General features: G+C 41.2%; 1 protein-coding gene and 1 long non-coding RNA gene across 5 annotated transcripts; one reads left to right on the plus strand and one right to left on the minus strand.

Annotated features, from left to right (window-relative positions):
- Positions 1-257: 257 nt before the first annotated feature.
- On the minus strand, positions 258-8,176 carry LOC148774053 (uncharacterized). The gene is made up of 3 exons (XR_016036161.1): positions 8,070-8,176; positions 3,813-4,105; positions 258-2,277 (listed from the first exon to the last, which is right to left on the minus strand). It is a non-coding gene; the product is annotated as an uncharacterized LOC148774053 (long non-coding RNA).
- A 66-nt stretch (positions 8,177-8,242) lies between these two features.
- Positions 8,243-14,832, plus strand: HIGD1A (HIG1 hypoxia inducible domain family member 1A). 4 transcript variants are annotated; one of them, XM_088831888.1, is made up of 5 exons: positions 8,243-8,339; positions 8,813-8,857; positions 12,236-12,350; positions 12,986-13,120; positions 13,783-14,831. In XM_088831888.1, exons 3-5 carry the CDS (start codon positions 12,254-12,256, stop codon positions 13,830-13,832), a joined length of 282 nt encoding a protein of 93 aa, XP_088688014.1. In that variant the 5' UTR covers positions 8,243-8,339; positions 8,813-8,857; positions 12,236-12,253; the 3' UTR covers positions 13,833-14,831. The 4 variants fall into 4 exon arrangements, with proteins under 4 accessions (XP_088688014.1, XP_088688015.1, XP_088688016.1 ...); XM_088831890.1 differs by having other exon boundaries at positions 8,280-8,339; positions 12,240-12,350; positions 13,783-14,832; XM_088831889.1 differs by lacking the exon at positions 8,813-8,857 and having other exon boundaries at positions 8,249-8,339; positions 13,783-14,832.
- Positions 14,833-17,323: the final 2,491 nt, after the last annotated feature.

A 17,323-nucleotide genomic window follows, 5' to 3' on the forward strand; every position in this document is an offset into this window, starting at 1 on the left:
GTAAAGTTAAAAAGAAAAAAAGGGAGACTTCCCTGGTAGTCCAGTGACTAGGACTCCTCACTTCCAATGCAGGGAGCCTGGGTTCAATTCCTGGTTAGAGAACTAAGATCCCATATGCCTCGGGGCAACTTAAGCCCATGCACTGCAACTCAAGAATCCACTCATTGCAATTACTGAGACCACGTGCCACAGCTAAAATGCAATTCAGCCAAATAAATAAATTTAAAAAGAAGAGACAAAGTACAACCTGGGTGGGAAGAGGTGTCCTTCCCCAACCTCAACGAAGAACAGAGGCACAACCTGGATCACGTGGGGCCTGATGGAATAACGGTGCCTAGCTTGTCACTAAGAGATAGGAAATGGGACAGAATCATGCATAAATACCACAGTGAGCATGACAATTGACTCATGTCATGGGTAAAGCAACGAAAAGGAGACACAGGACAACTATGATCCCAGGGATGAGAAGAGATTTGAGACTGGGATACGACAGATATAGCCAGAAGATCCTAGCTTTCTTCACAGGGATAGACTGGAGCAAAATTCTTCTGTTACCTTTCCTATTATTAGATGTGCCTCCCTTACTCTTCCTCTCTGAGTGGGGCCCCAAGAAACTCAAGTTACACAGAATACAAAATAAAATGTTAGAAATGACTTAAGAAAATACAAAGTGCTAGGGAAAGGCTGTGTGTTTCAAAAGAAAAAGGAGTAGCATCAGGGAATTCCCTGGTGGTTCAGTGGTTAGGACTCAGTGCTTTCACTGCCATGGCCTGGGATCAATCCCTGGTTGGGGAACTAAGATCGTGCAAGCCACACTGTGTGATTAAAAAAAAGAAAAACAAAACAGGGTAACATCAGTTTAAAGATCAGGAAAGATTTTATTCACAAAAGTAGTGGCATATGAAGGTGAAAGGATATGAAAGACTTCAAAAATTGTTTTCTGATCACAATAATAAAATAAATTTAGTTTGATAAATACAGAAAAACACAGAGAGAAAAAATGAAAATTGCAAATTATTATCCTACTATGCAGATAAAACCATCTTTAATATTTGAGAGGTACAGTTTTTCTCATCTTATTTGTATCTGTGTCCATGTATAAATATTTATAGATAATATAAATATAAATATCTTCAAATATAGATATACAGATATGAAAGTGCATGTGTTTGTGAATATTTACATACATAGAGACATAACTACACATACACATATATTTTGTAGATATATATCTAGATACAAAGATATAACTACACATGTATTTCAAAACTAAAGTTGTGATTGATAAGGATTCTAACAGTGGAAATGGAAGGTAACAAAGAGACAAAGGCACAAAAAGGAAAAGAAAGCACAGACAGGCAATGGAACCTTTCACAAAGAGTATGAGCTAAACAGGACTAGATTCAAATCCTGCCTCTTCTTCTATGGAAACATAAGCAACTTACTTATCCCCGCTGAACCTTAGCTTTCTCGTGTGTAAAATGAAGACAGTATTTACTTGATCGAGCTGTTTTAGTGATCAGACACCTGAAAGCATCCTGCCCAGAGAATGGGAGGTGCTGAGCGTGTGCTGGTATTGGACAGCAGGCTGTCTGGGTAGCTGCATGTGGTTCTGCTTGCTTCTTTTTTTCTTTCCTGATGTGGACCATTTTAAAAGTCTTTATTGAATTTGTCACAATATTGCGTCTGTTTTATGTTTTGGCTTTTTGGCCACAAGGCATGTGGGATCCTACCACCCCTGACCAGGGATCGAACCCACAGCCCCTGCACTGGAAGGCAAAGTCTTAACCACTGGACCACCAGGGAAGTCCCTGGTGCTGCTTACTTCTAATGTAAGATACTTACAGGTAAGAGGGAGGCCAGGGACATTCTCACATTTCAGTTCAGTTCAGTTCAGTCGCTCAGTCGTGTCCGACTCTTTGCGACCCCATGAATCACAGCACACCAGCCCTCCATGTCCATCACCAATTCCCGGAGTTCACTCAAACTCATGTCCATCGAGTCAGTGATGCCATCCAGCCATCTCGTTCTCTGTCGTCCCCGTCTCCTCCCACCCCCAACCCTTCCCAGCATCAGAGTCTTTTCCAATGAGTCAACTTGTTGCATGAGGTGGCCAAAGTATTAGAGTTTCAGCTTTAGCATCAGTCCTTCCAATGAACACCCAGGACTGATCTCCTTTAGAATGGACTGGTTGGATCTCCTTGCAGTCCAAGGGACTCTCAAGAGTCTTCTCCAGCACCACAGTTCAAAAGCATCAATTCTTCAGCGATCAGCTTTCTTCACAATTCGTTAAGTCACCAAGACAAACAGATGGTATGGTAAATTACATATCATAAAATTCTCCATTTTAAGGTGTACAATTCAGTGGTTTTTAATATATTCACAAAGTTGTATAACCATCATCTTTCATTCCAGATCAACTCCATTTTTATCATGTCCAATCTGGGTGATACCCATTAACCTGCTGCTACTGCTACTGCTAAGTCACTTCAGTCGTGTCGGACTCTGTGCAACCCCATAGATGGAAGCCCACCAGGCTCCCCCGTCCCTGGGATCCTCCAGGCAAGAACACTGGAGTGGGTTGCCATTTCCTTCTCAAATGTGTGAAAGTGAAAAGTGAAAGTGAAGTCGCTCAGTCGTGTCCGACCCTTAGCGACCCCACGGACTGCAGCCCACCAGGCTCCTCCATCCATGGGATTTTCTAGGCAAGAGTACTGGAGTGGCTTGCCATTGCCTTCGCCGACCCATTAACTTATTGCCTATTAACTCCCTATTGCCATTTGTCTGTCTACTTCCCACCTCGCCCCCCTACCAGCCCGAGGCAAGCAATAGCTCAGAGATCACAATGATTTCAGATCCCAGCTATATGAAAGAGCAAATTAGCCAGAAGTGGTCATAGGTCTTTTAAAACTGTTGCTGAACTCCCCTTAATCAACAACTTACCTAATTTCACAAGCAATCACAATCTGCACAGGACACAATCCTTAGCCATCTCGCAGCTTGCAATTTCCCTCTAACCAGCCATACTATACTAGGCAACAGACCAAGGTTATGAGCTCACTTTATCTAGTTATTTTAATACTCATCACTCTCAGAAAACCCTACTGACTCTCATAAAACAAAACAGCAGGAGAACTTTGATGGCTAGCACTTGTCTGCTGATTCATGAGTGAACTTGGGTCAGGCAGATAATTTTTCTTTCCTGGTTTTTCCTGAAACAGGGCAGGCATGTCCCTGTCCCTGATCAAAAGCATCAGCATAGGGAGAGTAATGAGGGCCACCAATTTGGGTGAAGTGTCTATTTGCATAATCCATTTTTCTCTCAGTTATATAATAACTGTCCATCATCTCTGGCAAAGGAAACCACTATCCTGTCTGTATTGAGATACGGATCTAATGTAGATGTCAGCTACATTCATGAGCCCTCAATTCATTAAGTCATTAAGGCAAACAGATGGTGCCTCGCAATCAGTGTGACAGCAAAATGATTCGGAGAGTGGAGATCAGTCAATAAAAACCTACTTGCCGTGCCACTGAGTGTGGCAGTGCGTTCCAGAAGAGGCACCTCATTCTCGGAGAATTATCAGACTTGTAAAATTAGTCCTAAGTCGCCGTTGGGACAGACAGAGTGGGGGAAAGCAGAGAGCCAGTCAGTACCCAAGGCAGCTGGGGAGAGAGAGGATTCTGAAAGGGAGACTGTCTACGGGGCGATGATCAAGAGAATAAGAAGCCACAGGAGCCCACAGCCCCTGCCCAGCTACTGCAGTCCAGTAGCAGAAATGCAGCCAGAGTTAGTGAACTCCAGTACTCACCTCTGCAGAGAAATAGTCTTGAGTCATTCAGCCAACATTTTCCATGTGCAGGATACTACCAAGTGCTGTGGGTGGAAACATAATGGAGGTTCTGCTCCCAGGGTGCTTGCAACCCAACGTTCATACATAACCACGGGATTCTCCATCATACCAAGTGACAGCAGACAGCTGGGGAACCCGGGTAGAAAATCACATTTATCCTTTCTAGTGGAAAGAGCTGTTTACCTGTGGCAAAAAGAAAGCTTTTTGCTTCCAGTGGTCAATTCTTTCTTTGTGTAATCTAGTCAAATTACCTGTATAAATACAGATAATAAAAATTAGTCAAACTTTTCACTTACATAGTTTATATAAGATAATAAATTTTCTAATTTTTAAAATCAAGATATAAACTACCTAAAACTGAATGCTAAAGACACCAAATTCTGTCTACCCACTCTCTACCAAAAGACATATTTAATAAATTATATGGGATATAAAATTACATCAGTTTTTAAGACAAAATGGTTGTGCCGCTAATTCTAAATCCAACCATTTCCAACACAAGGGAAAGAAGTGGGTGGCCTTCAGCTCAGCTAGAAAAATTACATACCTACCATCCCACCTGTCCATCTCCCTACCCACCACACACACCCCAAATAACTAATAGGAAGAACAAAAAGGAATTTTGAGGAGCTGCAGTCAGTGAATCTAAGATCCATTTTTTAGTGACAACCGCATGGCTTTTTGTTAGAAAATACTGTCAGTGAAAAGTCTTGCATCAAACCTAGAAGGACGCAAATGTATTTCCTTATTTGATCTGTTTAAGTGCTTTCCTGTGTAAATAATCCTCTTGACATCACTGTATACAGAAATCGGGCAAATTTTGGCCAGTTTGGTCAGAGCACATGACTGAGAGTGAAGACATGCCTCATCTGTGCCACAGTTCTTTAGAGCGCCGGCCCCTTGTCATTCAGTTATCTGTCCACATGTCACTGGCTGCATGTACCCAAAAGCAGAAGTAGCATCAGGGATTTACCCAGGTTTCATGTTTGGTTTCTGGGGTAAAAAGCAGGTTTTCCAATCAAGTCAGGGAATTTAAGAGAAAGTACAGGCATATGAGGAAGGAGTATCCAGAGCAGCGGGGAGGACAGGAGAGAGATAATTAAGTTCAGTTACAGCCATCTCACACAGTCTGGAATTTTATGATGGCCTGGACCCTGGTCAATGTTTCCTGTGCACTGGTCTGTATGGACTATTACTGCTTTAAAGCAGTAGGCCTTGTCCAGTAGAGGAATGACACTACTGCATGTAGTTGCCTTCCATATCCTTAAGACTGAGAATACGGCCTCAACACAAAGATTACAAGCCACAAACTGAACAGCCTTTAGCTTTCTGGCAGAGAAATGCTGATCTGTTCTGTTCCGTTCCGTCGCTCAGTCGTGTCCGACTCTTTGCGACCCCGTGGACTGTAGCCTACCAGACTTCTCCATCCATGGGATTCTCCAGGCAAGAATACTGGAGTGGGTTACCATTTCCTTCTCCAGGGGATCTTCCCGACCCAGGGATTGAACCCGGGTCACCCGCATTGGAGGCAGACGCTTTAACCTCTGAGCCACCAGGGAAGCCCCGAGAAATGCTGATAGTACCTGTCTAATGCATTCAATTTTCAATACCTCAAACACACTCAGCTTTTGTAAGTAGCCAGTTCTAAAACTTTCAAGGGCCAACAAATACAATACTGTCCAAGTTCTTTTACTAGCATTAAAGGTCCTCCCCACTGAGCTTTCTTTCTATTACTCTCTGACTGTGCTTTAGTCACAAATGTTTGCCTTTTCCCTACTCATTGTCCTTCATACCGGACCTACAATTGCAGTCTACCTCTACTCCTCCACCCACTGTTTCCTTTTCTGTAAAATTCTTCCAATTTATTTACATGCTAGTCATCCTTCCAAGTTCACACATTCAAGCCCCAGTCCCAAGAAGTCTACTTTGAAATAGCTCACTCACTATGTTATCTACCTGGATTTCCATTCAAAGCACTTCTCACAGACTGTTTTCTACACCTATTCCTTTGACCTAATCAGATTATAAATTACTTCAGGGAAGGAACTGTGTCTAATTTCTGAGTCCAGTACAGCACCAGGCACAATACATGTCCAGTATTTGGTGACCCTGTCATTTCTATTCATACTCAATTTTTCTCAAAAGTCTTACGATTTGTTTTAGACAAAATGCCACAGAGATTACACAATATTTTTTAAGGATGTCAAAAACTGGATTATGTAGCTTTAAGCTGACCATAACCTAAATAGACGTCTGAGTTTAGAAGTGCATTTCTTTTATAATGGATATGATCATATGTGGACAGCTCCTTGGAGCATGAAAAGTTAGACTCTCTAAAGAGGGGAAATTAGCCAAAACTGGCAGACACTTATTGTGCAGGCTTTCTATAAACTACATGTAGATTAATTTAATACATGAGAACCTAAATTTTTTTAGTCTTCTGTATTAATTCTTTCAACTGAGAGTAAGAATGAAATAATATATGTTGTACATTAAAAATAATAATGTCTGTATTATGAAAATTTTAATAGTTAAATCAGTTGTCACTATTGTTTTATATGATACTGAATAAATAGAATAATTTTTTTTAATCTTCTATATCGTCTGATAGTTATCATTACCATTTACCAAGATTTTGGTTTTTATATACTAATCAGAAAGAGATGATTTCTTACACAAATAGGACAGAGTCTGCCTCTTTCTGCACAATGCATATCATAGGTATTTTTAAAGTAATAGCTTACACTTTATATTTGTTTCCTCATTAATCACTACTACTGTTATCCTCTTTTTATAAAGGAAGAAAGTGAAGCTCAAAGTCATGGTTAGTATATGGCCAAGCTGGGACTAGCACTGGTCTGCCTGACCCCAAATCCCATTCTCTAGAAATTAGTAAACAAACTTAACACTATTTAGATTCAAAGACTAGGCCATGTTCATTGCTGTATTTAGCCTTTGTACTTCCAGAATCAAGGGACTTGATGACTTCTGCATTACTTATGAATATGACTTTCATATTCAAATCTCAGGTTCTCTTATTTTCTTAAATATTTATTTGGCTGCACTGGGCCTTAGATGCTGCATATGGGATCTAGTTCCCTGACCAGGTATTGAACCCAGGTCCCCTGCTTTGGGAGCACAGACTCTAAGCCACTGGATCACCAGGGAAGTCCCTCTTTTACTGTTTTAATTACCCTAAATCAACTTCTGATCTTCTGACTTAACTTTCATGCCCTTCGTAACCGTTGCCGCTTCTTTTAACATTACCAAGGTCCTCCAAACACTGTTCAGGGAGATATCACCACGAACCTGACAAAACAGGAGCCAGCAAGGAGCTGAAAGCACTCCACAGGACCAAGGTAAGGAGTTTTTATCATATTCAGAATGAAAGTTTCCGGAAGTGAAAGTGAAAGCCACTAAGTCGTGTCCGACTCTTTGCAACCCCATGGACTATACAATCCATGGAATTATCCAGGCTAGAATACTGGAGTGGGTAGCCTTCCCCTTCTCCAGAGGATCTTCCCAACCCAGGGATCAAGCCCAGGTCTCCCGCATTGCGGGCGGATTCTTTACCAGATGAGCCACAAGGGAATGTTTCCTACTTGTGTCTGAATTATGAGACAAAAGATTTTCAAGATCCTGAGCCTATGACACTGAGCTTCCATCTGTGGGGTAGAGCACATGGCAGTCTGCCTCGTTTCATGGTTATATGCAGAGATGCTAGTTTAGTTAGAAAACAGTCCTCATGGCAGTGCTTGATGCTTTGCACCAATTCGCCAGGTAGTTACCGAGTGACCTACTAACAAATTAGGGGTTCTGTCCCAGGAAGTTCACCGTTACAAGGTGCCTGTGACTTCTTTCCTCAGGCAAACCACGCCCGTCAGTACAGAGTCACCCGTGCTTGTAATGAATGGCTGCCTCCGACTAGAGTGTAAGCGCCAAGCTCCGAGCCCCATAGCGCCTGTTCGCGGCCGATAACTGCCAGGGCATGAGAGTGGATCCAGCGCCCTAAGCCCGCCGGCGGCCCCTAAGGCAGGAACTTGCTCCCTCCTCACCCGCAGCCTCTCAAGGACCGGCCGCGGTTTAACTCTCTCAACCTCAGCTCCGCCCCGCTGCGTTCGCTTCTGCCACCTCCCAAGAGGAAAACAGCAAAGCTAATATCGGGTTCCGCCCAGGCAAGGGCCGAGAAGCAACCTCGAACGTCCTCCGCCGTACCTCTCACCTCTGATGCAATCCGTACGTGAGCCAGGGACGAGAAGTCACCGCCCGCGCACGTCGCCCCAGCCAATCCGGGGCTCTCTCTGGGCCGCCCCACCCACCGCGTACACGCACGCACGCACCCATCCACCCGCCCCACCCACGCGTGCTAGTTGCTGGCTTCTGATTGGCTGAGGCCGGACGTAGGCGGGACCGGGAGAAGCCGGCTGGACGGCGGGTGCCGGAGTGCGGTCAGAATCCGGTAGGAACCTGAAACGTCTTGAAGTTGTAAGTGATGCAGGCGGGCTTTGGGGGTCGAGTGACTCCGGGCGGTGGAGTGGGGAGAAGTGAGGCCGCGTTGAGAGCACCTTGGGAGGGTTGGCGGCCGCGGGACTGGGAGAGGGGGCTGATGCCTGGGCTGAAAGGGGCGAAAGTCTGGTTGGCGGGGCTCAGGCCTCATTTCGTGGTGCCGGGGAGGGCTGGTGAGAGCGCACGGAGCGTATGAGGGGTGCAGAAAAGGCTTGTAGAGCGACTCGGCTGAGCTGGAAGGCTCGGGGATGCATCTGGGGAGGCACCGGGCTGGGGCCGACTTCGCGGAGCCCGTAGGCCCGAGCGTGTCCGGGACTTCTTTGAGAGCGGGTGGGTGAGGAGGGATGGCCGTGGAGTCCTGACAAGGTCACAGGAAGGGAAAGGGGAGGAAGGTTGAGGGGAGGGCGTAACACTACACGACCTTCCCGCCATCGGCTTCCTCTTCTCCCCAGGCCGGTATTCCCTTCCACCTTTGGTGACTCTTCCGCTCCAGGAAGGTAAGAAGGACCAGGGCCTGTATCAAGCGCCTCCGACGGAATTTACATTTCTTCCTCAAAAGTAAACCTGCCCGGTTAGAGATTACAAAACATAGCACCGGATTAGAATTGGGAGCAGTCGAAATGATTCGGCAGGTTTATTCGCCTGTTTTATTTTACCGGTGCGGGAATCAGTTATTCCCCTCTGCTGGGTAATCCCTATGGATGGAATCTATGCTCCCAGAGGTGAAAAGTTGTGATGTATGAGTGGTACCAGGCCCCAGCATGACAGTCGTATTTGAGTTTTGTACACCAGTGGTTCTCTTGATTCCCGGTGCACCAGAATCTCTTGAACGGGTCTTAAAAATATAGATTCCTTGGGACCTGCCCCAGACCATCTGAATCAGAATCTCCTGGGGTGGGGCCTTGGCAGCCGTTTAAAACGGGCTGACAGGTGAAGGGTTCACAATGAAAATTGGAATCCATTGTTAGAAGCTCCTGTGACAAAAATGACGAGCTGTGAAGATCCTTAAATATTTTTACATCACGTGATGCGGAGCGGCTTCTGTTCCTTTATCCCACTACTAGGTGCCCATGCACTTGGAAAGGTCTTCAGTAGTATCTTAGTTTACAGACTAATTCGTGTTTTCCAAATTGGCGTTGAGTATCTGGTTTTAGGTGCCTCTTTTTGTACATGTTCAACTTTCTGGCAGATCTGGGTCAGGTGCTGTGGGTGGATAAGAAATGATAAAGGAAATCCAGAAGTGATGCTAGGGGAAAAATATTCAAATCACAGCTGAAATTGTTAGATGAATTAAGTCACTGGGGAAGAAGATTCCATTTAACTTTAGGCATGACAGACATTTTTCACAGTTTAAAGGAGATGCAGGCTTCTGTTAAGTGGATTTTCAGTTTTTTTCAGATTAAATATACACCAGCATAATAAGACAAATGATCTGGCAATATATTGTCAATCAAAAGAACCCACAACTGTTTATTAGGAGAGCTGGGTTCTAATCCTGCCCTGCCAGAGATTCCTGTTGCTGAGCAGTTTATTTCACCCTTCATAAGCTTTCTTTTTCCATCTGTAAAATAAGGCTGTTGGCATGGATTGATACTTGGTTTTTTATTGTCAAGTGACTTATTGACCCTGATACTTTAAAAGTTAACCATATTTTATTTAGGTGGCTGTAAATCATGAATACTTGGGGAAACTTCTACGTGATTAGGAAGAGAATTATTAAAACGTTACACTCAGGGAGTTTTATAGATATATGTCATGTTAGAAATAGAATTTGAACCATAGAATAACAAATTAACTTTGTGACATGTTGGACTTTTAATATTCTCCTTTTATGCTGAAATGTGCACACAAGGTGTTCTGTATCAGATACAAATTATCCTTAGTCACTTAAGACAAATAATGACTGCATGGTTCCTTCATACCTTGATTCTTACCCCAGGGACTACTTTCTGAAAGCCAGATCAAACGGCCTATCCATATAAACTGCTGCGAGGAAGAAGAAATGAACTTTCGCTACACTGATCTGTTGGACAATTAGTTCTCTAGAAATTAGGACAATGGAAGAAAACATGCTTTTATATCTGCAAAAGGAGGTGCTAGTTTTTAAACGTGGATTGTGGTATATAGTGGTTTTTTTTCTTGTGGTCAAAAGGATCCAAGATAACTCAGCTTATCATGTGTTTTTAATGAGCAATGTAAGAATTAAAAGAGAAATTAGCACTTATGTACTTACAGCTTGATATTTTTCTTACTGATGAAACGCTGCAAATGTGTGTAATTGTTATTTTTCACTAAATTTTCCTAACTGCCTGAGAATAATTTTAATAGTTGAATAAATTTTAAAGTAATATTTTTCAACAAACAAGAAGTTTAATTAGAATGTGGGATTGGTGAGGAAGGTAGAAGGAGGAATTGTGATAAAATCAGAAAGATTTTGAAATGTTTGCCTTTGGGAAGTTTAGATTGGTTACGAAGGGAACTAATAAACATACTGGCCTAAAATAGTTTAATCTTACCATCTAGTCGATTTATGTAGTATCTTGGGGTTTGTTTGTTTGTTTGGGTTTTTTTGGCTGCACCACGCAGCATGTGGGATCTTAGTTCCCAGACCAGGGTCCAGGCCCCCTGCAGTGGAAGTGTAGAGTCTTAACTGCTGGACCACCAGGGAAGTCCTCATTTATGTAGTATGTTGAAAGCCAACCTCAAATATTTCTCTGAAACTTCCCAAACTTTATCTAAAAGGTATCACACTAAATTCTCACTGTCTCTGTTATGCTTTTGGCAAAGTGTACACACTCTGGCATGTTTTTAAAAGAATCTAATTTATGAAACATTATTTCAGTGTTTACATTTTAATCTCTTCAAATATATAATGAGCATCCTGAACCTTGTGTATAATAAAAGTTGAGAGAAAGTAGGGGTTCATTCAGTTAGCAGGTAATGGAGCACAAGAAAAAAGAGAAAGTCAAAGTGAGAGTTGCTCAGTCGTGTCCAGCTCTTTAGAAGTCCATGGACTTTTCCAGGCTAGAATACTGGAGCGGGTAGCCTTTCCCTTCTCCAGGGGATATTCCCAAGCCAGGGATCGAACCCAGGTCTCCCGCATTGTAGGCAGATTCTTTACCAACTGAGCCACCAGGGAAGCCCTAGTTCTAATTGATTCTATCTGTGTGACACTGTACAGCTCATCTGGATTAAGGTCGTCTCTGTCAGATGACAGAACTATACTCTTCCCAGTGAGGATGGAGGCTTGAAGGGACAATTTCACTTTTCAAACTAAACACTACGCTTCACGTCTAGAGTAGGATTTTCTTTGAGAACCTTGATTACTATTAAACCCCTTGAATAGCAAAGTGTTGAATGAGAGCCATTTATTACTGGAGGGAGTGTGATGCACATGAAAAATTCATAAGCTTAAGACTATACAGATAATGGGATGGGCAGTTAACTTTTTGATGTCATCTGTAAATGACATCTGACTGATGTCAATTACAGCAGTTTATTGTAATTAACATCAGTCAGAGACTTGTGCACTTATATACTATGTCTGACTCCCTTTTTTAAATCTGTGGGTGAAGTTTATCATCTGTTCAGATCAGTGAGAAGGAAATATGTACAGTGACTGTAACTAAGGTGAAATTGAATTATTACTTTATTGTGATGAAATGCCTATCAGTTTCCTGTGTTTAAAAAAAAAAAAAGACCGAAAAGGGAGAATGGAGCCTTGGTCCCTTTGTTATAGAAATTAATCCTTTTTTCACCCTGCCCCGTTATTCATATAATCAGGCCAATATCTTACCTTTTTTAGTATTACTTAATAATCTTATTTTAAAAAAGTATGCTTTTAACTGCAGAACCTCATGGAAATTCTGTTTCAGGAAGATTCTTCAATCACTATGTCAAGCGACACAGATATTTCTCTTTCTTCATATGATGAAGATCAGGGATCTAAACTTATCCGAAAAGCTAGAGAGGCACCATTTGTCCCCATTGGTAAGTTTGACTTTGATGGTCTAATAAGCTTTAACACAGTAGAAGTGTGAGTAATTTGTTTCATTCATCAAGCATTTCCTGATGAAGCATTTATTTTTTAATATTTTTTCATATGTTGAAATATGCTTTGATTGGTATAACTCTCCTAAAAATTCTTCTCCAAATGTAGACATCGTGTTTTATTGACTTATCTCAGTGAATGTGTTGCGACCCCAAGACCACTGTCCGTTTCAGTGATTTGCTACAAGGACTCACAAAACTCAAAGAGTTGTTATAAACTCACAATTGTGGTTATTACCTCTCTGCTGCAGTCCCTTAACTGATTTCCTTCAGGGATGGAAGTAGGACAGAGACGAGTTCCCCTAGCACTCTTAAAGGAATTTACTTACTGGCTTCACAAGCCCATACTTTAAAGAAGATCTTGATTTTCTAGATCTGCTACTGTTTGCTACCGATTTTGAAGTTTTGATTCTGAATGGGGGTGGGGGTGAGGATTAAAACCTCAGTTTGTATGCTAGCTGGGTAACGGTCTCCTAAAGCATCCTTATAAGAAACAGAACATCGATTGATGATAAACTCATCTTGATCCCCTGCTCCAATGTATCTGACATAACTTGTGACTATTTCTTTTACAGGAATGGCAGGTTTTGCAGCAATTGTTGCCTATGGGTTATATAGATTGAAGAGCAGGGGAAATACTAAAATGTCTGTTCACCTGATCCACATGCGTGTGGCAGCCCAAGGCTTTGTTGTGGGAGCAATGACTCTTGGTAGGTTCCTACAGGCCATTTTCAAATTTTTGGTTCCCGATGAATGGATTTCTTTGTAAATAAAAGAAAGTAGATACTTTTAACTGACTTTGAAGCAGTTTGCAAATATCACTTACTCATTTTCACCTAAAAACTGAATGAATAAAAATAGTTCAAGTAGTGATATAGTTTTACTATCTATGATGAATAATCTTACTAAGGTATTAAAGAAAGAAAAGATAGTAGAGCCCATTATAATGTCATTGAGGAGCCTATATATGCAAATAGGGTTGGTAGTAAGATCCATCATCTGGAAGAGATATGGCTGTTTTATTGAGTTTTTGAAGGTGGAAAAGATACTACATGCTTTTGTAGGCTTTATAATTCATTGACTTTATCTACTTTATACAGCAAGATTGAGTCCTTTTAAAGTTACCAGATAAATATTGATATTTTAGCCATCTGAGCTAATCATACTAGTCTTGAAAATACTTTGGAAACTGTGTAAAAAAATTTTAGAAATTTGAATTAAGAAAGCAAGAATAAGCAGCCTAGGGTCTTGTTCTCCTTGTAAGTAGTATATACTAGTAAGAGTGCTACTTTTAGCTGTTTTCTGAACAGTTTTTAATTTTCTAATACTGAAGAAAAATGTTAAATGCTTAACTAGCATTCTTTTTCTTTAGGTATGGGCTATTCCCTGTATCAAGAATTCTGGGGAAAACCTAAACCTTAGAAGAGGAGATGCTGTCTTGGTCGTGTTGGTGGTGCTTGCTTTAGTTAGACATCTCATATTGAGGTTATATGTTTATGGTGAAAATAAATTGTTTGGGTGAGACAAGAACATGGTAATTTGAATACTGGCTTCCTTTCTTGCAGGCTTGATTTGCCTGGTGACCAGGTTACTGGTGACTAGTTCACTAGCTAGGTCATTCAGGGGAGTCAGATCAGCACAAAAGAAACATGTCATTTTTAAATACACTTGATTTAAAAGGTGGTACCTAAAAAAAAAAAAGTGGTACCTGTCTACCTTCTTAAACTCTTCTGTTGAAATTAGTTCTAAAGGAGACAATATGCCAATCCTGAAAGTGCTCCCAGTTGCTGCAGAATATCATATGCTTTTGATGTAATGTAGGAATTCTGTTTACCCCGGTTAATTTAACTTTCTGACTGCCTTGTGGACTGAGTACTGTTTTAAGGGCTGGTTGGCTCTTGAGGAACCCTTTCAGAACAGTGCATGGAATACAACATTATAAACCTCCCTGCAAGTCTGTGTGTTTTTAAACCAAACCTAAAAGCTGGTAGCAGAGCCACTTTGAAGTAGTATTCATTTTAGAATCATAGTTGTAAACATGAGAGTGACTTAAATTGTAGCTCCCTTTAGCTCTTTTGTAATTGCAAAATTATATTTTGCTGCTGTTATATTAGAATAATTTTAAATTATTTTGAAACATATACTTTAAGTGCTAATGCAAAGGTAAATGAAAAACACTTTTTAAATGTGTGTAGTATGTTTATTTTCTCCAAAAGAATCAGCTAAATGAAATGCCTATAATGGAAGTCATTGATGAGCAAGCTGGTTTGGAAAGACATTATACAAACTTTGGTATATCACAGAATGCTTTGTTGTACTTGTGAAATTCTCTTGTCTAACCTGAATTTACATTCCATGGTGATAACATGGTAAATGTAGTGTTATTAAAGTAAATGAACACATCAAATGTCTTGTATTTATTTCAATTTGGGAAAAACCATCGTTCTTTGAAGTAGCACAAGAAAAGAAGGAATAATAGTTAAAAATTTATTGAGTATTTACTGTGTGCCACATACGTTTCATGTATGAAGTCATTTAAGTTTCCTAACAATCCTAAGAACTGTGATCCTTGTTTCATGCAGAAGGATACTGAGATACAAATGGTTTTAAGTAATTAACCCAAGGTCACATAGGTAGAGAAAGCTGTAGGTTTGGGACTGAAACCTGGGCAGTGATGCGGTAGAAGCCAACAGATGTTAGAGACTTGAAATGTTGGTGTTTGTGAAATTAATGCTGGAGAGGCAGTGGTTATCATAAATCAGTACTACTGGACAAGAGAGTACAACATGGTCTTGACTTACCACTCCACTGACTATACAGCCTGGCCCAAATCAGGGTTTTCTCAATTTTCTTCTAGTTAGAAACAAGAGATTGGACTAGGTAATTACTACAGTCCTATCTAGCTTATAGATCATGATATGGGTCTATGGAAAATGTGCTTTAAAAATAAAAGCTAGGGAGAAGGAAATGGCAACCTACTCCAGTATTCTTGCCTGGGAAATCCCAGGGACAGAGGAGCCTGGTGGGCTACAGTCCATGGGAGGTGGGGGGGGGTGGTGTCACAAAGAGTCAGACACGACTCAGCAACTAAACAATAACAACAAAATTGAGAGAACTGAAATCTGGAGAGTTTGTCACTTTCATATAGTTCATGGGCTTTATTTTTTGGTTTGCGGGAATATTTGATTTCACTATATAGAACCACTTTTTTTGTTGGAGTATTTAATATTTATAGATCATTGCAAATAGAAAAGATCACTTAAAAGCTATTTACTGTGTGCTTGTTTGTTTTGTACTCAGATTTGAAAATAAAAAATAAACAAGGAAAAATAAAGCTATTACTAGAACTCCTGTCAGCCTCCAGTAGACACAGGAGTTGCTTGTAGGCTATCCTAACAATTTCATTAAGGATAAGCCTTCTACAGAAAAACAGTTTCAGAAACTTTCTAATGAATGATGAGTACATTATTGATTTTGTTAAATGAATACTAATTTGAGAGAAACTGATCTAGACTAATGCCAGAGGACAGAAGAACAGGAGCAAAATGTTGAGACTAGTGAGCATTGCGTAATCAGGAGAAAATGAGTAAAAAAGAACAGAGTGATAAATTAGGACAGATGAACCTTCCCTGAAGAAGAGAGTGATATTAGGGTGGATGAATAGGCTGATAATTCAGATTATGGAATTTATTAAAAGTGGCTCAAGGGGATGTGATACTACTGTCAGACCTGGGTTCATGGTTTTGCCACTTACTAAATATGGTTTCCTCATCTGTAAAGTGGGGACAATGTCAGTGGCCTAGGTTGTTGGGAAGATTAAATACAGTAGTGAATGTGGCAGGGCTTAGCATAGCACCTGATACACTGGTAATCTCTGAATGGTTGCTGTTACCATTGTTAAATGTTAAGCTTGGGAATGTGGCAGCACAGGAGGTACATGGGCCCTCCTCTCACAACTTGGTCTAGCAGCAAAGGTTGACTTTAGATCACTGACTTCAGAAAGCGTGATGAATACTAGGTATAGGATGCGGAAGACTGGGGGACCTAACCTAGGGCTGGAGTCAGAGAAGTTACCCCAAGGAAGCTATGATCTAACTTTAGATGATTTTTCTCTGAGAGATTCCTTGGCTTACTGTTGCATGTTTTTGGAGCACTGGTATATGTCTGCTTCCATGCCTTTCTTTTCTACTACTATGAAGGCGTGATGATCTTTTTTCATCCAAAGCAGCTGGCATTAGTGCCTGGCTCATACAGATGTTCAATAAATGTTTGTTGAATTAATTAGAATAAGTAGGTCATATTTTGACGTTCAGGATTCTGCTGTTTCCAGAAAAAGTCACCAACCTATTTCTAGTTAACAGGCAACGGTGCCATCTGGTGGTAAGAGTTGGAATTTGCCTGCACACATAAATCCCCAAAGTATACTCTGCTTCTGTATCCTGGAGTCAGAACTCTGGAGTAGAGGACAGGTCATTTAGACCATTTCTTTTGCCTCACAGATGAGGAAACACTGCTCAAAGTTTCAAGAATTTGAAATTTAGGCTGTATCCCCAGGTAAATCTACACCCCATGGAACCAGACCAGAACAAAGCTGAAGGAACATAAGGTATTTTAAAGTTCTCGTGTCAAACAGTGGAACTGCCAACTATCATTTACATAACTTAATGCTGTCTATGAAGAAAGCTGATTGCCAAAGAATTGATGCTTTTGAACTGTGGTGCTGGAGAAGACTCTTGAGAGTCCCTTGGACTGCAAGGAAATCCAACCAGTCCATTCTAAAGGAGATCAATCCTGGGTGTTCATTGGAAGGACTTATGCTAAAGCTGAAACTCCAATACTTTGGCCACCTCATGCGACGAGTTGCCTCACTGGAAAAGAGTCTGATGCTGGGAGGGATTGGGGGTAGGAGGAGA

This window comes from Moschus berezovskii, chromosome 24, assembly GCF_049115385.1.
Source record: "Moschus berezovskii isolate FMDL1 chromosome 24, NW_MosBer_1.0, whole genome shotgun sequence".
NCBI lineage: Eukaryota > Metazoa > Chordata > Mammalia > Artiodactyla > Moschidae > Moschus > Moschus berezovskii.